At 37.3% G+C, this 20,956-nt stretch overlaps 1 protein-coding gene across 1 annotated transcript in view; it reads left to right on the top strand.

Moving 5' to 3' along the window:
• Positions 1 to 757: 757 nt before the first annotated feature.
• Positions 758 to 20,956, top strand: part of LOC134535084 (piwi-like protein Siwi) — a 42,663-nt gene continuing 22,464 nt past the window's right edge. The window contains exons 1-10 of the mRNA XM_063373945.1: positions 758 to 897; positions 14,269 to 14,432; positions 14,874 to 14,982; positions 15,220 to 15,348; positions 16,267 to 16,478; positions 18,388 to 18,573; positions 18,654 to 18,824; positions 19,189 to 19,344; positions 19,431 to 19,682; positions 20,119 to 20,281. Of these exons, the coding sequence (XP_063230015.1) occupies positions 14,274 to 14,432; positions 14,874 to 14,982; positions 15,220 to 15,348; positions 16,267 to 16,478; positions 18,388 to 18,573; positions 18,654 to 18,824; positions 19,189 to 19,344; positions 19,431 to 19,682; positions 20,119 to 20,281 (1,537 nt within the window). The 5' untranslated portion in view covers positions 758 to 897; positions 14,269 to 14,273. The remainder of the gene's footprint in view (positions 898 to 14,268; positions 14,433 to 14,873; positions 14,983 to 15,219; positions 15,349 to 16,266; positions 16,479 to 18,387; positions 18,574 to 18,653; positions 18,825 to 19,188; positions 19,345 to 19,430; positions 19,683 to 20,118; positions 20,282 to 20,956) is intronic.

The following is a 20,956-nucleotide window of genomic DNA, read 5'->3' as shown; positions in this document are numbered from 1 at the left end:
TAGTGTTGAGATGCTACGTGCCTTGCCCATACTGTGTAATCTCGGGAAATTTTTTATATGTGAATATTACTGTACATAAGTAAGTGATTGCTACTGATAGTACCTACGTCGTATCGATGCACTTTATTTAACTGCCGGGTTTTGATTTAAAATCGGCCAATCTGTGATCGGGTTTGCGTCGTAAAAACGTAAATTGTCTGTTTGTTTTTTTTGGCCGGCAGTTGGGGTTAGGTCGGTTATTAAACGAGTTTTCGATACATCATCACAGCTTTTTTTTAGGTGGAACCTGTATTGCCCTGAGATGTTCCCTGGACAACGACTGTGAGCCGTCACTCAGTTATTATCTTATTTATAAATCTACCAGCATTTAAACATCCATTTCTCTTTAATCCAGCTTTATTTCCTTCGTTCCAGAATAGTAGACATTGACACATTAAAATAGTTTTTTGTTTGGAATGGTAATCTTATTATAAAAATGTAGTAATATTGTAGGAAAAAAGTGTTATATTAGTGTATGCATATTTTTTATATTGTATTAAATAATTTATGTATTTGAGAACAAAATAAAAGTTTTTAATATATTTTGCGATTTAGAAAATGAAACAAGTTAAATAATGATTTAAAAACCTTACATAATATGTATTAACGATTTTGGTCTCTAAAATAACAATAATAAAAAATTATATATATTTTTACTCTTGTGGCTTTTTTGTACTAGAAGAACTTTGGAAACTGTTTGCTTCCTGTTGAGCATTTCTTCCGTTATTCTTGTAGGAGGAGGTATAACGTGTGTTGTTGCATTCCGGCATTCAGGCTGTTTAGAAAGTTTTGTACAATTGTTGGATTTGAGAAGTCTTTGTACACGTTTGTTGTATCCGAGTAACTAGTTTGTTGAAGGTTAGTAGTGAATTGTTGGCGATTTAATTAACTGTTTCATAATTCGGTTTGGCCTAGGTCAATTCTATTTTGCCGGAATGATAACGCATTCTCTTATTTTTACTATTGTAAAACTCCATTTTGTTTCATGTTCTTGCGTTCCACCTGTATTTTTTTAAATTCTGTATTTTTCAAAGTAAGATTTTAAACATGTTTTAGTTGTGAGAGGAATCAAGTTTTTAAATTTTTGCTTTGCTGTTAGGTTTTTTAGCGGTAAGAAAGTCCACGAACAAAGATTTTTGAGTCTCTTCATTTCTAACCGCCAAAATAATGTAGATTCCATGTTTCATAACAAGATTAAATGAAAACCATGTTGCATGGATAATTTGGTTAGTGATTTTCACAAGTAAATTAAAAGAAAATTTTTATTTTAAGGATGAAGTAGGATTTCATCAATGTAATGATAACAGAAAATTCGATAGTATAAATAAATATTTAATTATTGGACGTCGCGGCTGTTCAGAACGGAAAGAGGAAAAAATATTGGAAAACATGGTTTTCACACATTACACTAATTTACTCCCAATGGATGGCTTCGTAATTCCTACTATTTTGTGAAAAAATTAAGTTTTTATACCTGTGATTTTACGCTCAATAAATAGGAATATTTATGTTTATGTGTTTTTTTTTTTAATTTTTTGGAGAACTTTAGTCAATGTAGGTGTTGTAATAATGAAATTCTTCTAAATGACTTGCAGTTGTAAGGAATTTTTAATGCTTGTATTTCATGTTTTATTAGAATATGTATGTAATTGTGTTACAAAATTTTTGTTTTGATACATTGCATTTAAAGTACATACTATTTTGAGTAACGTTGTAAGGAATGAGTAATGGAAGCCTAAAATTGGAATTTAACATCGTTCATTTTATGTGACAAATACTTGCTGTGCACTGAAGTAGTTGACACATAATATTTTTGGTAAATATGTAGAGTAGTGGTATTTGCGAAAAAAAAATGCAAAAAATCCGAAAATACTTTTATTCTATGCTATTTCACTTTCTCTTTTCAAAACAACCGGTGGAGATAAGAAATTCCAAATACTTTAGGAGATATTGAATATTTAAATTTTGCAATACAAGACCTGTGCAACCATTCAACCTTGGCCATTTTTGTTATTTTGCTGTGTGTTCGTGAATGCGTAATTAATAAAATGGTTGATTAGGTCAGGCCAGTTACATTATTAATACTTTCAAACTAAGCCGACATTAAAAATAATGTGAATTAATTTTAATGGCTGTTAAGTTTTAAAATATTTATAATGTAACAACTACGAGGACATTAAAAATAATGTGAATTCATTTAAATGGTTGTTTATTTTAAAGTATTTATAATGTAACTGACTTTAACTAACAAAATGGGACAAAGGTAAATTAGGTCAGGTCAGCTACATTATAAATTCTCTGAAACTGAACGGACATTAAAAATAATAAAATTATTTTAATGGTTGTTTGATTTTAAAGTATTTATAATGTAGCCGACCTAACCTAAAAAACCGGAACAAAGGATAACAGTAGGAATGAACGTAATTTTTTAAAGCATAAAAATTTGAAACGTTAAAAACTCACCTAAGTTGAAGACGGCCTATTGGCTCATTTGAATATTGGCCTATCACGAGCTATCACGTGACAACATTATCCAAAAAAACAATTGATACTCGTAAACAAAAAACAATGGTGATAGCTGTGTGAATTGTGCAGGTATAGTGATTAAAATTTAAAAATTCGATATCTCCAAAAGTAATTGGAATTTTATATCTCCGCAGGCTGTAGTGAAAAGAGGACGTAAAAGAGCATATAATAAAAGTTATTTCAGATTTTTATAAATTTATTTTTACAATAATTAAAATTTAAAAATTCGATATCTCCAAAAGTAATTGGAATTTCTTATCTTTGCAGGCGGTTATGAAAAGAGGACGTAAAAGAGCATATAATGAAAGTTATTTCAGATTTGTACGATTTTTTTGGCGCCAATCCGTACACTACATATTTACCTAAAAGTATTTTCGGATTTTTAGCATTTTCTTTTTTTCGCAAATACCGCTACTCTACATATTTACTGAATTTTTCAGTCTCTTCAGGGAATATCTTTGATTACTGCTGTCGTTTATTCTGTTTTTGTTTTGTCTGGTATTTCATGTATCCGAGTGTATCCCTGGATCCGGAAAGCTTGATCTTGATGACATGATCCTGAAGGCTTTATCCTGATGCCTATATCCTGTGGTACATGGTGCTTGTTTTAGTTCTGTACGTTGAAAGATCCTGTGCAGACCTGCCAACTTGTACGGTTTTTCCGTAATTTGTACGGAAAATAATTTATTTTACGGTTGTACGGAAATTATCAATATCTTACGCTTTTCAAATTTACGACCATTTTTTTTCGGTATTGGAGTACGTTTCGTTTTTTTTTTTTTCAATATAGCAGCTTATTCCGTGCGTATTCTGTCTCGTAAACAAGAAAAGGTGAAAAATACGGGACGGAAAAATTGAGTTCACCATCTGGAAAGATGTACAATTCCTGCGAGTAGTTTATAATTTCCATTTTTTCTCCCCGGAATACAAACGATAGGGAAATTTATTTCCATTATTTCGACTTCTAGTCCGTGGCGGAAATGGCGGCGTGTGTTGTTTCTATTGCTGTTGGGTTATGTTCTGTACGTATTTTTTAGTTACATGTTTGTGTGTGAAGATAGTTAGAACTTGGTGATGTTTTTTCGCCGTCGTAATGTCCATGAAGAATAAAAAACAGTATGGACAGGTGTTTAGGTCGGCCTATTCGGAACTGTTTCCATGCATAACCAAAAGTGAAAAAGGCCAGAACCACGCATTTTACATCGTGTGCCGTTGCGACATAAATGTTTCGCATGGTGGGAAGAACGATGTTTCCAATCATGTGAAGTCTTTGAAACATGTTAGTAATGTGAAATCTGCGGAGGATAAAAAAATCACCAGTTTTTTTTTTTCAACGAGCCGTACGAGTGACACGGATGTGATCGAAGCGGAATGCTATTTTGCCAGTTTTTTGATAGAACGTAATATTCCCTTTAGTGTAGCAGATCACGCGGGAAGTTTGTTCCGAAAAATGTTCCCAGATTCCGACACAGAACATTTGAACAGAACGTCGGTTGGGTCCGCTAGTGTGTGTGTGTGTGTGTGTATATATATATATTTATATTTATAAAAACTTTGTTCACGGTAGGGGTATAATATTAACACGATTTTAGAACAAATACGCATCCCAAATACACCAAACTTATTTATAATGTGTTACAATATTTATTAAAACATTGTGCAAAAGATCCCGGGTGTAATTTTAATTATTATGTGTAACTGTAAAACACCATTGTTGGTTCAAAACGTATTTGAATTTTCAACATTACTTTTAAATAACCGTACCGATTGTGCTGAAAATCGGTGGACGATCGTTAAATTACATAATATTAATAATTCAAACGATGAAAATATGATTGAAAAGTCAAATCCATGGTTGTTCCAATCGAGTGGAAGAGAGATGCCACGCATGCGTACAATGAGCAAACAACACATCCGTAGTGGGACATCCGTAGTGGGACACTTTTTCGTGCGTGCAGCCGGCATTCATCGATTTATTAGACGTCACGTCAATAAAAACCTTATAAACGTTGAACTTAAAGAATAACTAATATTGTAACATTGAAATGAATTCAAACTTTATCCCAGTGGCAACTTTAGTTGCCACAAATATTTGAGAAGCTGCAACAGTAAATGAATATATAAAAACTTCCAGTTTAAGCCAACCTAACAAAAATTTATACTTTTATGTTTATTTGAGTAAAATGTAAAGTAAAATTATAAACAAGATAAAAAACAACCTTATTTTGAAGGTGACCGTGCCATGATTATGATATCCAAGCATGTGCAGTCTCTCGCAAGAACCTCACTGCACCACAGACTGTAAAGAACTGAGCTCCACCAAAGAGATATTCCAAAGGCAGAAGTTTCAATGCGTAGCTAAGCTAAGGAGAAATAAATTCTAATCCATAGTTAGCAAAGCACACAGCTGGTATTGGTATCCTACTAATATTATAAACACGAAAGTTTGTAAGTATGGATGGATGTTTGTTACTCTTTCACGTAAAAACTACTGAATGGATTTGAATTAAATTTGGCCTACAGCTAGTTTATAACCTGGATTAACACATAGACCCCATATTAATTTGAAATTCCATCCCTAAGGGAGTGAAAAAGTGATGAATTTCATTTTATAACAGAAAAAGTCGTAGGTCATACATAGACATACAAATAGTGAGTGTCATTTCTCTATGTCTGACACACGATCATACACATAGTAAGGTGTGGAAAATTAATATTTTTCTCCTTGGTGAGACCAGTCCGCTTAGTGGAGCTCACAGCGGCTAGCAAAATAAAGGCGCTAATAACAGTTATGTTCTTAACTTCGTCAATAGATAGAGTTGCCTTGGATTTTAAACGCACCATCGTTTGATGCGTTTGTCATGTCTTTAATTTTCGTTTGTTTGTGCCGTATGTGTTCATATACCATTCATCCGATTGCGATGAAATTTTGGTGATTTGTTATGTGCACATCCATGAAGGTTACTGAGACGGTATAACTATTTTTCAATAGTTGGAGCAGGAATCGTGTAGAAAAATGTGTTTATATAGCGGCACTTAAGTCTGTTTTTGTTGTATAAGTGCGCACGCATGACACAATTTATTTAAATATAAAAAAGAGACAGAAAGATTTTTATATATATATATATATATATATATATATATATATATATATATATATAGACGGAGAGATAAGTTGATATAGAGGGAGGTATAGAGAATGAAATGGGTTAGATAAAGAGATATACCTATAGATGTATAGAGCTATATAGTGACATATATAGAAGATATAGAGATAGTGGGAAGTATATATGTAGATATAAAGAGATAAATAGAGATAGATGTATATAGATGTAGATAGAGATAAATATATATATATAGAGATGAATAGATGATTTGTATATGTGGAACTATTCAAACATATTACAAAACAAAACTGAATGAGGCATTGCAATGCAGGCCGAGCATTAGCTAGATAATGGAATCTTTTCAATATTAGTAATCTCTTATTTGTCAGCTTTTTTCTATATTGCTTTATAAAGTCTAAATTACATACAGACCAGGGAAAGAACTATAAACTGGCAGAAAAACGTCTGTCTGGATCTGAAAGTGATATAAATTAATATTCACACTTGACATTCAAATTAAGAAGACAATTACAAACTACACCCTGTGTTCAGCCCGGGCAATGCCGGGTATTGCAGCTAGTGGCAAATAAAGTTGCCACTGAGCTTTAATGGGTTAAGAAAACCTTGTGATTAAAAAATTAAAATTAATTGTGATCGCAAGTTAAATACATAACTAAAATTCCACATGACCTGACATATTTTGTTTGTATTGTGATATTTTTGATATGTTCAGGATCTTGACAGATGATGTACCACAGGTTCAATTATACAGGATCATGCCATCAGGATCAAGGGATTAACTTGGATACGTGATACGGAACAATTACCTTAACCTCTCTAGTTGCAAATACTATAACTGCTATTAGATTACATTCAAATCTATTTTCATAATCAATAAAATATTGCACTTGGACATAACCAAAACATAAACACGCTTATGGTTAATAAATGGCTAATGATATGCTGATGTGAATACACCACCTTACCTATAGGTAAACCTTTTGTAAATGATTGAAATGTAAGAATTTTTGTTTCCTGTTTGAAAATAACTACCATAAAGGTTGGAGGAAAATGTCTCCTTTTTTTGTAACGTTATAGTTTGGTCTCTTTTCTATAAAAATAAAACATACAATCTGGAAATGGTGTTTTGAGTGCTAGATATGCTAATGTACCTGGCCCAAAAACAGTGTTGAAATTCCTTCTTGATTCTTAGAAACTGGTTAGTGGGCATGGCCATAAAGTCTAGAGTAATTGTGGGTTAAAAACCATTAAAAAAGTTAAAAAATATGAATTGTATAATTATAGGAATGATGTTACAGTGAATGCATTAACATGGTTGCTACAGGACTAGAAAACCGGGAAATGTCAGGGAAATTAAATTGGTGTGGATTCAGCTAGTGTAAATATTGAAATTATTTAATGTCTTTAATCATTTCGGTTTCTCTAGCCTACCTCTCTCAGTTTTAAGAATTGTATCAAAAAGCTTGTGTCTGAAAGTCAAGGTAAAGTGTGTCAAAAATATGTTAAATACTAATATCGTTACTAGACCTTGGAATAAAGTGTAAACAAATTAAATGTACGGTTTATATTTGTGTGTAATGTTTGTGACGACGGTGACAATATACTTTGACATGCACAAAATCACACTTAATAAAAAAACTTAAATTAAACTAATTTATTTTAAACTACAGATGGAATTAGTCTCAACTTCAAAGCATCTAACAATTATTTCACTTAAGTGAATTATCTTTACTATCAAAATGTTAATTATTTGGATGTTATTTATTTCAACTAACTTCAGTCCAGTATAGCTTGGACTACTGGGTATGTAACTTGCAGTACCAGTCAACCAAAATAGCAATACGTTTTCCAATATAAAATTCCATTTATACTAGATAATACTGTCTAACTCGGGATCACGATTCCGGAATTTGATTTGTAAATCTAAAGATGAACAAGTTAATCAGTTTCCTTTACAAAGAATATTACCTATAATATAACAGATTCTAGTTCTGTGAAAAATGTTCGTCTTTCTTAAATTGTAATTAGCTTGGGTACTTTTATATTCAGCGAGTCTTCGGGTGATGGGGTAAGGGACCAAACCTTGCTGCAGGATACCCACGAGACGTGTCGGTTCTCAGAGACTCCTTGGTTCGACTCATCCAGGACTGCGATACTGGTGTTGCTCCTCCGTCCTCTAGCGTGCGGCAGGAATACGCGCTGTCACGACTCCATCCTTCAGACTATGGGCGGCGACTGGGCTGGACTGCGCGACGTTCATCCTTCCCGGGCTCGAACTGCGACTTTTTAATCTTCAACAGGATTCTTCTTTCTTCGGAATTATAAACAGCATTTAGTCTTGTAGTTTTCAAAGCAAATTAGTCATTGACGATCTCTTGAACACTGATTTTTGTCGACTTCTCTTCTTAAGTAATTATTTTAAAATCTTGATGTATGAGTATTATCTTTGTCAATTAAAATTATTTTATAAAAAACTCGGTTAATATTGGCATTACTAACCATTTACAATCTTCTATAAAATATTCAATTATAAATCAATGTAAAATCGTAGCGTTCTAGCTGTTGTCTTAATCAAGTCTCAATTCGTTCTAAAAGAATATTTTCCCTGTCACTAGTAAACAATTTTCTTTAGTTTGTTGTTAAAACAAAAAATAGTAAAATTACTAACCATTACTGACGTGTTCATCTTTAAATTAATAGTTGTTTCAAAAAATACTGCTATGTTAGCCTTGACAATGTTTCAAATAAAAAATAACATAGAGTAATACATAGACAAAACGATAACCAAAGAAATTTACAGTCTGAATTAGAGTACAAATATAAACATAAGGGATAAAATGTAATTAAACAAAATAAATATTAAAGGAAATTAAATATTTACTTTTTATAAAGTGTAAATATTGCCTTTATAATGGTCAGGGAATTCTGGGAAATGTCAAGTAAAATTCTACGAATTCTGGAAATTTTAAAGTTGCGTATAATTCAAATAAAGCTTTGTTTTGATGCGCTTGTACCGCTACTGAATGACTCCGCTAAAAGGCTGCTGCTTAAGGCACACTGCAACTGCAACTTTTTTTTTTACTTGGTCTACGATTGTCCGTTGCAATAGGCTGTTACAACCACCCACCATAACTTCTGGCCAATCCAGGCACTCGTTTGTTCACTAGCGAACCCAGGCCTTCATTTGTTCGTGTTTTGCTCCTTTTTAATTTGCCCACGAGACTTTGTATTGTGTTCCGTTCCATGCAGTGAACTACAGAACAGGCATGGCATCGTTTATCTTTTGAAGGCTATTTTCATGTGGAATAAGGTGAGTACAAAGCTTATTACGTGAATTTAAAGGCGTTATTTCAGGTGAAGTTAGTTTTTGATGCGATCATAAGAAAATAAAGTGCATTTTGATAAAGAGGCAATACCAATTCTCATTTTGAAAACTACCAAGCTGATACGAAAACACGTGTATTTTGTGTGCGGTTATGTTTTTGCATTTTTTCTACCTTTTTTTTTTTACTTTTTATCAACGTTTATAATCGGTGAGTTCTGTTGCGTGACACACTGTGTATAAAAAATTATGCATAACTGAACATGTTTTTCCCCAGAATCATTAGTTAACATTGTAAGATTGTAAGAGTATTGCATGTTGTAATGGTGCTATTGTAATTCTCTAAGTAGGCCCGTTATATTGCTAGGCGTGAATTTGTAATAGTTTATTATTTGTGTAGTTATATTTTTTTTAAGAATTCATAAACAATAATGTTTTAACCTAAGCTGAAAATATTATGTACTTTTTTTAAAACTAAACGGAAATATGCAAAAATTGCAAAAAAAAAAGCCATTCACATAATAACTAAAGATAAAAAACATCTAGTTGCAGAAAAAATTTAAAAAATTAGGAATATTAACATTTACAAATTAATTCATATACAGAACATTAATTTTCTGCTATAGACACCAAACCAAATTTAAAAGAAACAAAGATATCCATCATCATAATACTTGACATCCATCATCATAATACTTGAGGCTGCAATTAATTGAGACCCATACAACACACCACTTTTCAATTTGAAATAGGAATAGAGCACATTGGCAGAATACTTTTTAATAGCTTACCTTAAAAAATTATGGAAATCAGCAACATAGACAAATATAAAGCTTCCATAAAAAATACACTTGTATGCAATCCATTTTACAATTTAAAATAATTTATGGAGTATACTGCTGAAAGAGGGGAAGCATTCTGGTTACAGCCAGACTCCCTTGTATAGCTACAATGCCTAACAACAATATCCTAATACCCTAAATCCTGCTTAATTTCTTTTTTCCTTAATAAATATAAGAAATTGTTTGACATTTGTCTATGGGTATGTATAAAAGAAATAATGTTATATTTGTACCTAATTAAATTATCTGAAAAAAATTTATCACTCTTTGTTTTACTTCAAAGTTATATGTATGTAAAACTAAATATTTATGTGTATTTAAAACTGTAGGTACATGTAAAACTGTATGTATATGTATAACTGTAAATATGTAAATTACATGTTCCATAGCCTTATGGTTTCTACCAAAAGAAGGCTCAGTGGAACACAAATAAATAAATAAAAAATAAATAGCTTAGAGATGTTGAAAACTACTTATAAGGATAATTGGCTGAAGGAGCCACAGTTTCAGCATATCAAACCCTCTGCTAAAAACATCTGCGTACTGCACTATGTGCTACAAAAGTATTCAACTCGGCAATATGGACCGAAGAGCTCTCACCAGCCATGTCGAAGGAAAAAAAAAAACATTCACAATTCTGCCGTCAAAATAACACAAAAAAAAAACCTTAGTTTACCTCATGTTGAAATTTTTATGTTACATTTAATCATATTCACGTTAATATTTATGGTATGTACTTCAAAAGAAAGTCAGGGAATTTTTCTCTTAAATTTCTGGAAAACCGGGAAAAGTCAGGGAATTCTAAGATTCTATTTCTGTAGCAACCATGATTAATTTTACTTGTTTTTAGTTGGCTAAAAACATAATTTGTTTGCATACTGAGGCAGTTTCCCACTACAAATTTTTCTACAATATGCCACCAGTATGATGTATACAGGATTTAGATGTAGGCTAGTAAATTAAAACAGCAAGCATAATTAATCAATATTTATGGGATTAGGTTATCAGGGTCAATTTCACAAGATCTTCGACATATGAAATTGAAATAGCAAGAATCATGCAATGTTGTATAGGATATGGATATTATATAAAAATGTAAAACTTTGACCATTCACTTATGTTGGATGAGGATATCTATTTTTTAGAAAATGGAGACTGAGATCATCTACATAATTTTGTGTCACAAAATACAGCAAATATGTATGAAATTTCTACACAGTGAAAATTTCCATATTTTTCATGTACAGTAGGTAAAATTTTAAGTAATGAATAATTGAGAATATAACTTGCAACTGAAAATGCCAATCACAGAAACAAATGTAATATTATTTATATTATACTTTAAATTGTAGTTCAATTACAAGGTAGTTCTCGTCATGAACACACAAATTTTAAAAGTTGGAATGGCACTCGTGAAGCAATTTTTAAATGCAGTAAATTTTACATTTCAATCAAATAACCTATGATTCAGCATTAGGCCTACCTACGGTATCATGTTACATATTTTTATCTGAATATGCTTTACATATTATAACGAGGTGAATAAGTTATTGCTGGTTTTAAATGTAGATAACCTAATATAACTAGCAATCCACACTATTTTACAGAATGTAAATGTGGCTAACCTAACTCAACCAACCAGCCACATGATTTTCAAGTCTTTCAGAACCACAAGAAAGCCTCCATTTTAAACAAATTGTAGTTTCAAAGAACAACGATTTCTCAGATCTCTATTGGAATTGTGATTCCGGCAGCAAAGGAGGTGGCGAAAAACTTCCGATAGTTTATGACGTCATTCCGATACTTGATTCCGCTAGCGAGTGTTTGAGAAAAGGGTTTAGCAAATCTGTCTGATCAAGTCATTCCGCTAGCAGAATTATTCTGGTAGTGTCAAGAGTAGACACCTTTTCCAATTACCATGTGCAGTAAAGCAATGTGCAATTCGGATGTAAATGAGGCTGTGTGCATCAAAGAATATAAATAGATTGCATTTAAACCAACTGTGAGTGGGGTTTCATAGTTTAGAACGATTTTGTCCTATAAGATGTGTAACATACAAAACAAGTAGTGCAATTGGAAGCGGGAGTTGAACAGCAAGGATTCCCATCAGGAAGGTTGTGTATCTAGTTTTGTTTTGTTCAGGTATTCAAAAATTTTTTGAAAAACAAGAATAAATCTTTCACTGGAATAAAAAATTGTTTTTGTTCTTACCTTCTCCTTTAAACAAAGCTATTTCTTGTCTTTCTTAACTCGACTCCAAGGTTTGATGGAGTATAACTAATTTTTCCAGTCAGCATCTCGCACACATTTTTTAAAAAGAAGTTGCTTTTCGAACTGTCGCAAGAAATCTTTTTCAAAAATTTTTAAAGTCATTCCATGAAGTCATGAATCAAATGAAAACCGTCTAATTCTGAAATACTAGTAGGTTGTCAGACTTCTAGTGTTATTGAAACACTAATTGAAGTTGAAATAACTAAAATTTTCACAGCAATTAGGAAGTATTTTACAACTGTGTGTAACCATATCCTTCTAAAATTTCATCTAAAAAATAATGGGAGAGCTTACTTTTGAATTGCAACCAGTCGGGGCTACGTTATGAACTAAGTTTTTTGAAACACTTTTGCAGAATGCAAAGAAAGCAACTGCACCCTCTTTAAAGAGGCAGTAACATGTAAAGAGAACATACACATTTTCAAACTTTATAACTTTTTTATCACTGAATCTTATATAGTGTTGAAGACAGTATTGGTATTTCTGCGTAGCAGTTTTATTCTTTTAGTGTGTGATTTTGTATTCTACTTGTTAAATGTATCTTGGAGTGGATAGAATGTGCGTTTGACATTGTATTCACATGAATGACAGCCAAATTCTAAAGATGTGTTTATAATATTTGCCAATTTATGTATGACAATGCATATTAATCTCTACAAAGGACTAAACATTAATTATTTTTGATCTATGTAATGTCCGTCATGTGCATAAATAATAGGTACATGTCATTTTTACTAAAGAAAATCATGCAGTAGGGTCTTTTATTGAACTCATAAATTTCTGGAATGTGGGTAGTTTTTACTGGTTTGAATTTTATATGAAAATTGCAGAAAATAGGTTTAAACATTTTGTAAGATAAGCTTCAACTGTTGTGCAAATTGAAATTGCTAAATTTTGGCAAGTCTGCCGGTTTTATTCTTAGTCGTGACAACATCTTTGCCAGTTTTATAATATATATTCTCCGTGGTGAGTCTTTATTCGGTAGCAGTTGGACGAGCTGTTGGCAGCTCTGACCTGGGCAAGGGGTCTAAGGGCAGTTGTGCTGCTAGTCTGCTGACCTAGCGGGTTGTGGAGGAGTTGAGCTGGCCTTGGGTGTTGTGTATCCGAGCTGTGCTGATGGGTCGGCCGAACTCGGTTTGCATGCCTAGAAGGCAGGTGTGTCACGGCAGCGTGGAGTTGGCAGAACCCTCTTCTGTTGCTGGCCAATCACTGCTCCATTGATAAATAAACTGAGAAATAAAAACAGTATAATCATTGCAAAATTACGATTTGTAAACTACAAATCTTGACTTCCATGTATGAGGGTTGTAATTTTACTGAGTAAATTATTCTATCTTTTAGTTCCTTGTGATCGTTTTCTATCACATCCCTGGACTAATGTTGTCTGGTGTGGTATTCAGAGATTGTTGAATTTTTATTTTTAATCCTTTGCCCATTTGCTGAACTTATACACAAAATAAACTTTTCAAACAATTTGTTAAAGGGTAAAATGGCTATGCATTGTGATAATTTATGGAAATAGTTTGTATGATGTCATTGCTTATATTTAAGACCCCTCTTGGGTAGCTATCTGTGGCTATGTGTATTAAATATATGGTAAATCTTTAGTCATGGCACTTTCAGTGATAATGAAGGCCTACAAAATTATTATATTTTAGTTACTACCTATTTACCTTTCTGGTGGTTATTTGGATGCAGGTAACAACTTACATTACAATCATGTACGTCATATTAACATACAAAGTTGTCGGTAATTACAAATATATTAACTGCTTGTCTGTTTTGGTGTTAGTGTTAAATGTGGTATTTCATTAACCTCTTGGTTTTTATAGAAACCTGAAGTAGCTTTGCTTCTGGGTTGTAGGCTATAACCCAGAAGCTAAGCTACTTCAGACAATGGCCGTGAAAGCCTACAAACATTATTTTATAGAAACCTCTTGATTGAAACCATGGTTTTAACCATTGTAGTTTAATCAGCCAACCTTGATTATAAGCCCACGTTTTGTAGAACAGAATTTATGTGTTAGTATTGTGGAAGTGGTAATAGGTAGTTCATTGTATTGAGGAAAGCTATGTTCAGAGAAGTTAAGTGATGGTGGGTGGATTTTGGGGGTTTGTAAAGTGTGCTGTTGGCCGGCAGCAGTGATGTCGGAACCCGGCCGAGCGAGGGGGCGAGCCCGGGGCAGGGGCCGCCAGTCGCAGACCCCGGGACCCTCCCAGTCCCAGCAGCAGCAGCAGCAGCAGCAGCCGCCCCAGAGGCCCCACGGCCTGCAGCAGGGAGCTGCCCCGCCACAGGCCCCGCCGGTACGCTCGTAGCACCTTTGTCTTCCTTGAAGATATGATTTCAATAGTTTTGGTTTAACGTCGAGTAACGGTAACTGTATAATTGAATTTTTTTTTAAATTCTGGGATGTGTGCTCTTGTACCCTCCGCGATGAATGCGACGACTTCAGACAGGATGGATAATCGGACTGTAACGGTTATTGCGAAGCAGGGGCCGGTGCACGGGACGCAGGTCGTCTTCTTGTTATCTGTAACAAAACAATGCACATACTTTTCCAGACATAATAAATAATTACAAATGCATGAAACTGGGAAACACTGTACTCTAGAAAATTCACAATACACCCATATCTCAAAATGCGCATACACGGTGGTATCAGGTGCTGCCGCTAGAATGCGCTGCGTAACGTGTCTCAAGTTCTTTTTGTGCTGAAAGGCTGAGCGGGCGCGTGTGTTCCGCAGGCCCAGCAGCAGCCGCGCAGCACGGGCCGTGCGGTACACCGCGTGGCCTCCGGCCGCCAGGATGCCGGCGACACCATCGCCACCCGCATGCAGGAGATGCAGATAGCAGGTGCGACTGACTGCCTTCGCTCAGATGTGTAGCTAAGATCTGTTAATAATGATTGGAGGTTATTCTGCAACAACTTTTTTACCACTGGAAAATTTTTAATGGGTTAGCTTGTAATATTGTTTCATATTATAAGTAATAAGTCCTTGCTGTGGACGCAATATGTAAGAGGACACCAAATAGTATAGTATAGGTTTGCATGTTACTTTATTTTTACCATGACTATGATATTGCTTCCAGGTGGTAATGGGAATGGTAATGGCGGCGGAGATGCTCCGTCGGTGGGGCGCGGGGTCACCCGCGGCAGGCGGCAGCTGGTCCCGGAGGCCATCATCCGGACCAGGCCCGACAACCTCAACTCCAAAGTTGGTATGTCGTTTGTAATATTTCAGGTCAAGCGGCAAGTAACTGGTTAGTCATTGCTGTGCAAGCTCAGTTATATCATTAAAGTTGTGTGAAATAAATGAAGTAATAATTTTAAAGGGATTATTTTTTCTTATGGTTGCAGAAAACTAAAGTAACATTTATAATGTACTAAAGTTTTTATCTAAGCTACTGTATTGTTAAAATGTAATGTTTAAATAGATATTTACAATTGTCTGCATGTATTCTAAAAGGATTCAATATTCCTGACTAATTTAATATAATTTAAAAATTTTAAAAGAATGTTTGTTATTACTTACTAATAGATACAACAATTAGGACTCATTCACAAAACATTTCAATTAATAAAATGTTCCGTGTATGAAGCTATGAAGATATTTTAAGAATTTGTTTTGTTTTCTTTTCTTTGATATAGCACATACATGCTTTTCACATGAAACAAATAATTGGTAATTATAAGGTCCAAATTGAGAACAACATTTTTATGTATATAATCATTTAGATTAACAAAAACATTTCAATTTTAAAATTTTACTTCATTAAGAAAACATATTGCGGGGTTATTTTCTTGCGATTTACTCGCACTATTATGGTTCCATGTATTTTGTATCAATCTTTTCTTGGACTTCTTAGTGTAAAAAAATTTGTATATCTAAATGTACTTATACAAATAATCAAAATTTTAAAAAATTATTTAATACTCATACAGGAAATTATATTTGGAAAAAACATGAAAAGTTTAAAACAAATGACAGGCATTTCTTTAGTAAGATCTATTTGTTCGATAGGATGTGGGTAGGTCAAAAGAAACTATATCTTAGATCCATTTAACACATTCACAGCTTTTTATCATAGTGGCATTTGCATGTGATTATGTTAATCTAACAACCAGTTTGTCCGCAGGCACGTCAGGTCAGCCGATACGTCTGACCGCCAACTACTTCATGCTGGAGACCAGACCTGATTGGGTGTTGTATCAGTACCGCGTGGATTTCTCTCCGGACGAAGATCTCACCGTCATCCGCAAGGGCCTGCTCAGAGACCACAAGGCAAAGTTCGGGGGCTACTTGTTCGACGGCACCATGCTGTTCACCACACTGCGACTCAACCCTGACGTGAGTGACTCGAAACACACTGCCGTGTGCTGCTTGTGTATCAGAGTGCATGATGGTGCTGCCGCTGTGTTTGTGTAGAAGAGTGCTTGATGGTGCTGCCTGCTCTGTTTGTGTAGAAGAGTGCTTGACGGTGCTGCCTGCTCTGTTTGTGTAGAAGAGTGCTTGATGGTGCTGCCTGCTCTGTTTGTGTATCAGAGTGCTTGATGGTGCTGCCTGCTCTGTTTGTGTAGACGAGTCCTTGATGGTGCCGCCTGCTCTGTTTGTCTAGAAGAGTGCTTGATGGTGCCGCCTGCTCTGTTTGTGTAGAAGAGTTCTTGATGGTGCCGCCTGCTCTGTTTGTCTAGAAGAGTGCTTGATGGTGCCGCCTGCTCTGTTTGTGTAGAAGAGTTCTTGATGGTGCTGCCTGCTCTGTTTGTGTAGAAGAGTGCTTGATGGTGCCGCCTGCTCTGTTTGTGTAGACGAGTGCTTGACGGTGCTGCCGGCTCTGTGTAGACTAGTGCTTGATGGTGCTGCCTGCTCTGTTTGTGTAGACGAGTGCTTGATGGTGCTGCCTGCTCTTTGTGTAGAAGAGTTCTTGATGGTGCTGCCTGCTCTGTTTGTGTATCAGAGTGCTTGATGGTGCTGCCTGCTCTGTTTGTGTAGAAGTGTGCATGATGGTGCTTCCGCTGTGTTTGTGTACAAGAATGCTTGATGGTGCTGCCTGCTCTGTTTGTGTATCAGAGTGCTTGATGGTGCTGCCTGCTCTGTTTGTGTAGACGAGTCCTTGATGGTGCCGCCTGCTCTGTTTGTCTAGAAGAGTGCTTGATGGTGCCGCCTGCTCTGTTTGTGTAGAAGAGTTCTTGATGGTGCTGCCTGCTCTGTTTGTGTAGAAGAGTGCTTGATGGTGGTGCCTGCTCTGTTTGTGTAGAAGAGTGCTTGATGGTGCCGCCTGCTCTGTTTGTGTAGACGAGTGCTTGACGGTGCTGCCGGCTCTGTGTAGACTAGTGCTTGATGGTGCTGCCTGCTCTGTTTGTGTAGACGAGTGCTTGATGGTGCTGCCTGCTCTTTGTGTAGAAGAGTTCTTGATGGTGCTGCCTGCTCTGTTTGTGTAGAAGAGTGCTTGATGGTGTTACCTGCTCTGTGTAGAAGAGTACTTGATGGTGCTGCCTGCTCTGTGTAGACGAGTGCTTGACGGTGCTGCCGGCTCTGTTTGTGTAGACTAGTGCTTGATGGTGCCGCCTGCTCTGTTTGTGTAGACGAGTGCTTGATGGTCCTGCCTGCTCTGTTTGTGTAGACGAGTGCTTGATGGTGCTGCCTGCTCTGTGTAGAAGAGTGCTTGAAGTTGCTGCCTGCTCTGTTTGTGTAGACGAGTGCTTGACGGTGCTGCCTGCTCTGTTTGTAGAAGAGTGCTTGATGGTGCTGCCTGCTCTGTTTGTGTAGACGAGTGCTTGATGGTGCTGCCTGCTCTGTTTGTGTAGAAGAGTGCTTGATGGTGCTGCCTGCTCTGTTTGTGTAGATGAGTGCTTGATGGTGCTGCCTGCTCTGTTTGTGTAGACGAGTGCTTGATGGTGCTGCATGCGGTTTGTGTAGACGAGTGCTTGATGGTGCTGCCTGCTCTGTTTGTGTAGAAGGTGCTTGATGGTGCCGCCTGCTCTGTTTGTGTAGAAGAGTGCTTGATGGTGCCGCCTGCTCTGTTTGTGTAGACGAGTGCTTGATGGTGCTGCCTGCTCTGTTTTTTATAGACGAGTGCTTGATGGTGCTGCCTGCTCTGTTTTTTATAGACGAGTGCTTGATGGTGCTGCCTGCTCTGCTTGTGTAGAAGAGTGCTTGATGGTGCTGCCTGCTCTGTTTGTGTAGAAGTGTGCTTGATGGTGCTGCCTGCTCTGTTTGTGTAGAAGAGTGCTTGATGGTGCTGCCGGCTCTGTTTCAGCCCATGGAGGTGTTCTCCAAGAGGGAAGGCACGGATGCCCAGGTGCGCATCACCATCCGCCTGGTGGGGGAAGTGGCCAGCACGGACTACCAGTACCTGCAGGTGTTCAACATCCTGATGAGGAAGTGTCTGCGTGCCCTCAAGCTGCAGCTGGTGGGGCGTAACTACTTCGACGCCCAGGCCAAGGTGAAGCCCCGTGCAGCGTGCGTGAGTGGCTCGTGCGTGGCGTGGTGCGTGGTGTAGGAGTGGTGTGGTGTGGCCGGCAGGTGGCGGTGAACGAGTACAAGCTGGAGCTGTGGCCGGGATACGTGACCAGCATCCGGCAGCACGAGCAGAGCATCCTGATGTGCGCGGAGATCACGCACAAGGTCATGCGGCAGGACACGGCGCTGGGCCTGCTGCAGGAGTGCCTCGCCAGGAGCAACCGCGAGTACAAGGTGCGGCCCGGGAGCCTCCGCAACATTTCCGTGTTGTTTGGTTACTGCTAGCGATGGCCCAAACAATGCCTCGAATACAGTCAAATCCTTAAAAATAATATTAGACAAAATAGAGGTAATATAAAAATTAACAAATGTCCTTTGAAGTTTACGAAGTAATTTTTTTTCTTCTTCCCTATCTTGTTTTTATATTCCCCTCTATATTTTACTTTAACCCTTTAATTGCAATATTATAATACTTGGTTTTTACCAAAACTGCTTAACATAAAAGTTAGTGCCATTATGATCACTAACTTGTATCTTGCTGCTACAATATATAAATTTAAAGCAGTGGGAAGGCTTAAGTGAACGCATCTGATTGCAGGAACTGTTCATGAAAGCCATCACGGGCAGCATCGTGCTGACGGACTACAACAACCGCACGTACCGGATAGACGATGTCGACTGGCAGGCCACCCCCGCCACGCCCTTCGAGTACGGCCAGGGACAGCAGATAACCTTCATGGACTACTACAAGCAGGTGAGGTTTGCTCAGCTCCTCACGTCACAGTGTGTGGTGAGCCACGGGCAGTCTGTGGGTTACACCTCCTTGCGTGCGTGTTGCAGAAGTACAACATCAGGATCACGGAGCCCACCCAGCCGCTGCTGGTGTCGCGCGCCAAGATGCGCGAGCGCCGTGCGGGCATGAGCGAGACCATCCAGCTGGTGCCGGAGCTGTGCCGCCTGACGGGGCTCACGGACGACATGCGCGGCAACTTCCACTTGATGAGGGCGCTGGCGGAGCACACGCGCATCGGGCCCGAGGCGCGCATCGAGAAGCTGCTGGTGTTCAGCCGCCGCCTCCTCAACGAGGAGAGCGTGAGTGCAGCCAAGGAGAACCCTTCCTTTTGCTTTTGCATGAGTAAATGAAATTCATGAGTACTATATGCAAACATAACTGTAAAATGTTCCACCGCAATTGCTCCTGAGCGGGTTAAAGCATGCGTACAGAAGCAAAGAGCAGCCCACACCATCTCTGCTTCGGTTGCACTGCCGACTAGCACTAACAAGGAATGTGGATAGCGCTTGTTCTTGATGTATCACTCCTTGGGTAGTACTATAAGATGTATGCTGTGAACTGGGGCTAGGTGCAGGCAGAGTTGAATCATATCTTCGATTTCACAAAGCTCTTGGTATCTTGAGAGCAGAACTAAAATCATAACAAAATTATTTCCCCTAAATTTGGACGCCCCAGAAAGAACGGTATCCTCTGATAGCGTAGTCGGTTATATCAATGTTGATACATGTTGTGCAGGTGCGCAGCGACTTCAAGGAGTGGAACATGACCCTGTCGAACCGACTGGTGGAGTTCAACGGCCGAGTGCTGCCCCCGGAGCGCATCATCCTGGGCAAGGACCGCGGCCAGGATGTCAAGTGCGAGGTGGGGCAGGACGCGGACTGGACCCGGAACCTCAGGAGTGAGTTGCGCTCGTTTCTCTCTCCGTAGAGCTCGTTGATGCTCGTGCAATTGTTTAAACTGGTTTTTGTATATTACAGTAAAACACCGTTTTAAAGAGCGAACAATTCATTACTACGAACTATGCCTTTGGTCCCGTCAGACGTCCATATAATATAACGTAAAAAAATTTCATTAGTAGGGATTTTCTCGCTCAAATTTTTAAAATATTCTATAAATATTCATTTGAACGAACACTTTTCTGCCCGGCACGGTTAACGACAAGCGGATAAAATTTTCGCCATTCACCCACAAACTGCCATCTTATTTATTTTGATACGCGCCATAGATGACTGTGAAATGGCTAGTGTTGAAATTAATGCACAAAACTGGTGTAGCGACTAAAGCGCTGCATTGTGGTGTTCGCTGACATTACTCTTTGTTGTATGCTCGCACGACGTGTTTAAACGATGCGAAGTTCTACATCATACAGTATTGCTACACACACATCTCTGGTATTTTCCTTGTTTTGTTGTTTTGCCAGTGGCAGGGAATTCACTCAAACAAAAGCAACATCTGCCCATTCAGCTGCCAGTATCTGTATGTGCTTGATCACTTATCATAATGCATCGTGTTGAAGTTTTTGAGACAAAACTAGAAGTATCACAGCATGCATATTGTAATGAAGGCCATGCTT

The sequence above is a fragment of the Bacillus rossius genome, chromosome 8, assembly GCF_032445375.1.
Source record: "Bacillus rossius redtenbacheri isolate Brsri chromosome 8, Brsri_v3, whole genome shotgun sequence".
Taxonomy (NCBI): Eukaryota; Metazoa; Arthropoda; class Insecta; order Phasmatodea; family Bacillidae; genus Bacillus; species Bacillus rossius.
The sequence above is the reverse complement of the archived record's forward strand: the minus strand, read 5'-3'. Positions and strand labels throughout refer to the sequence as shown.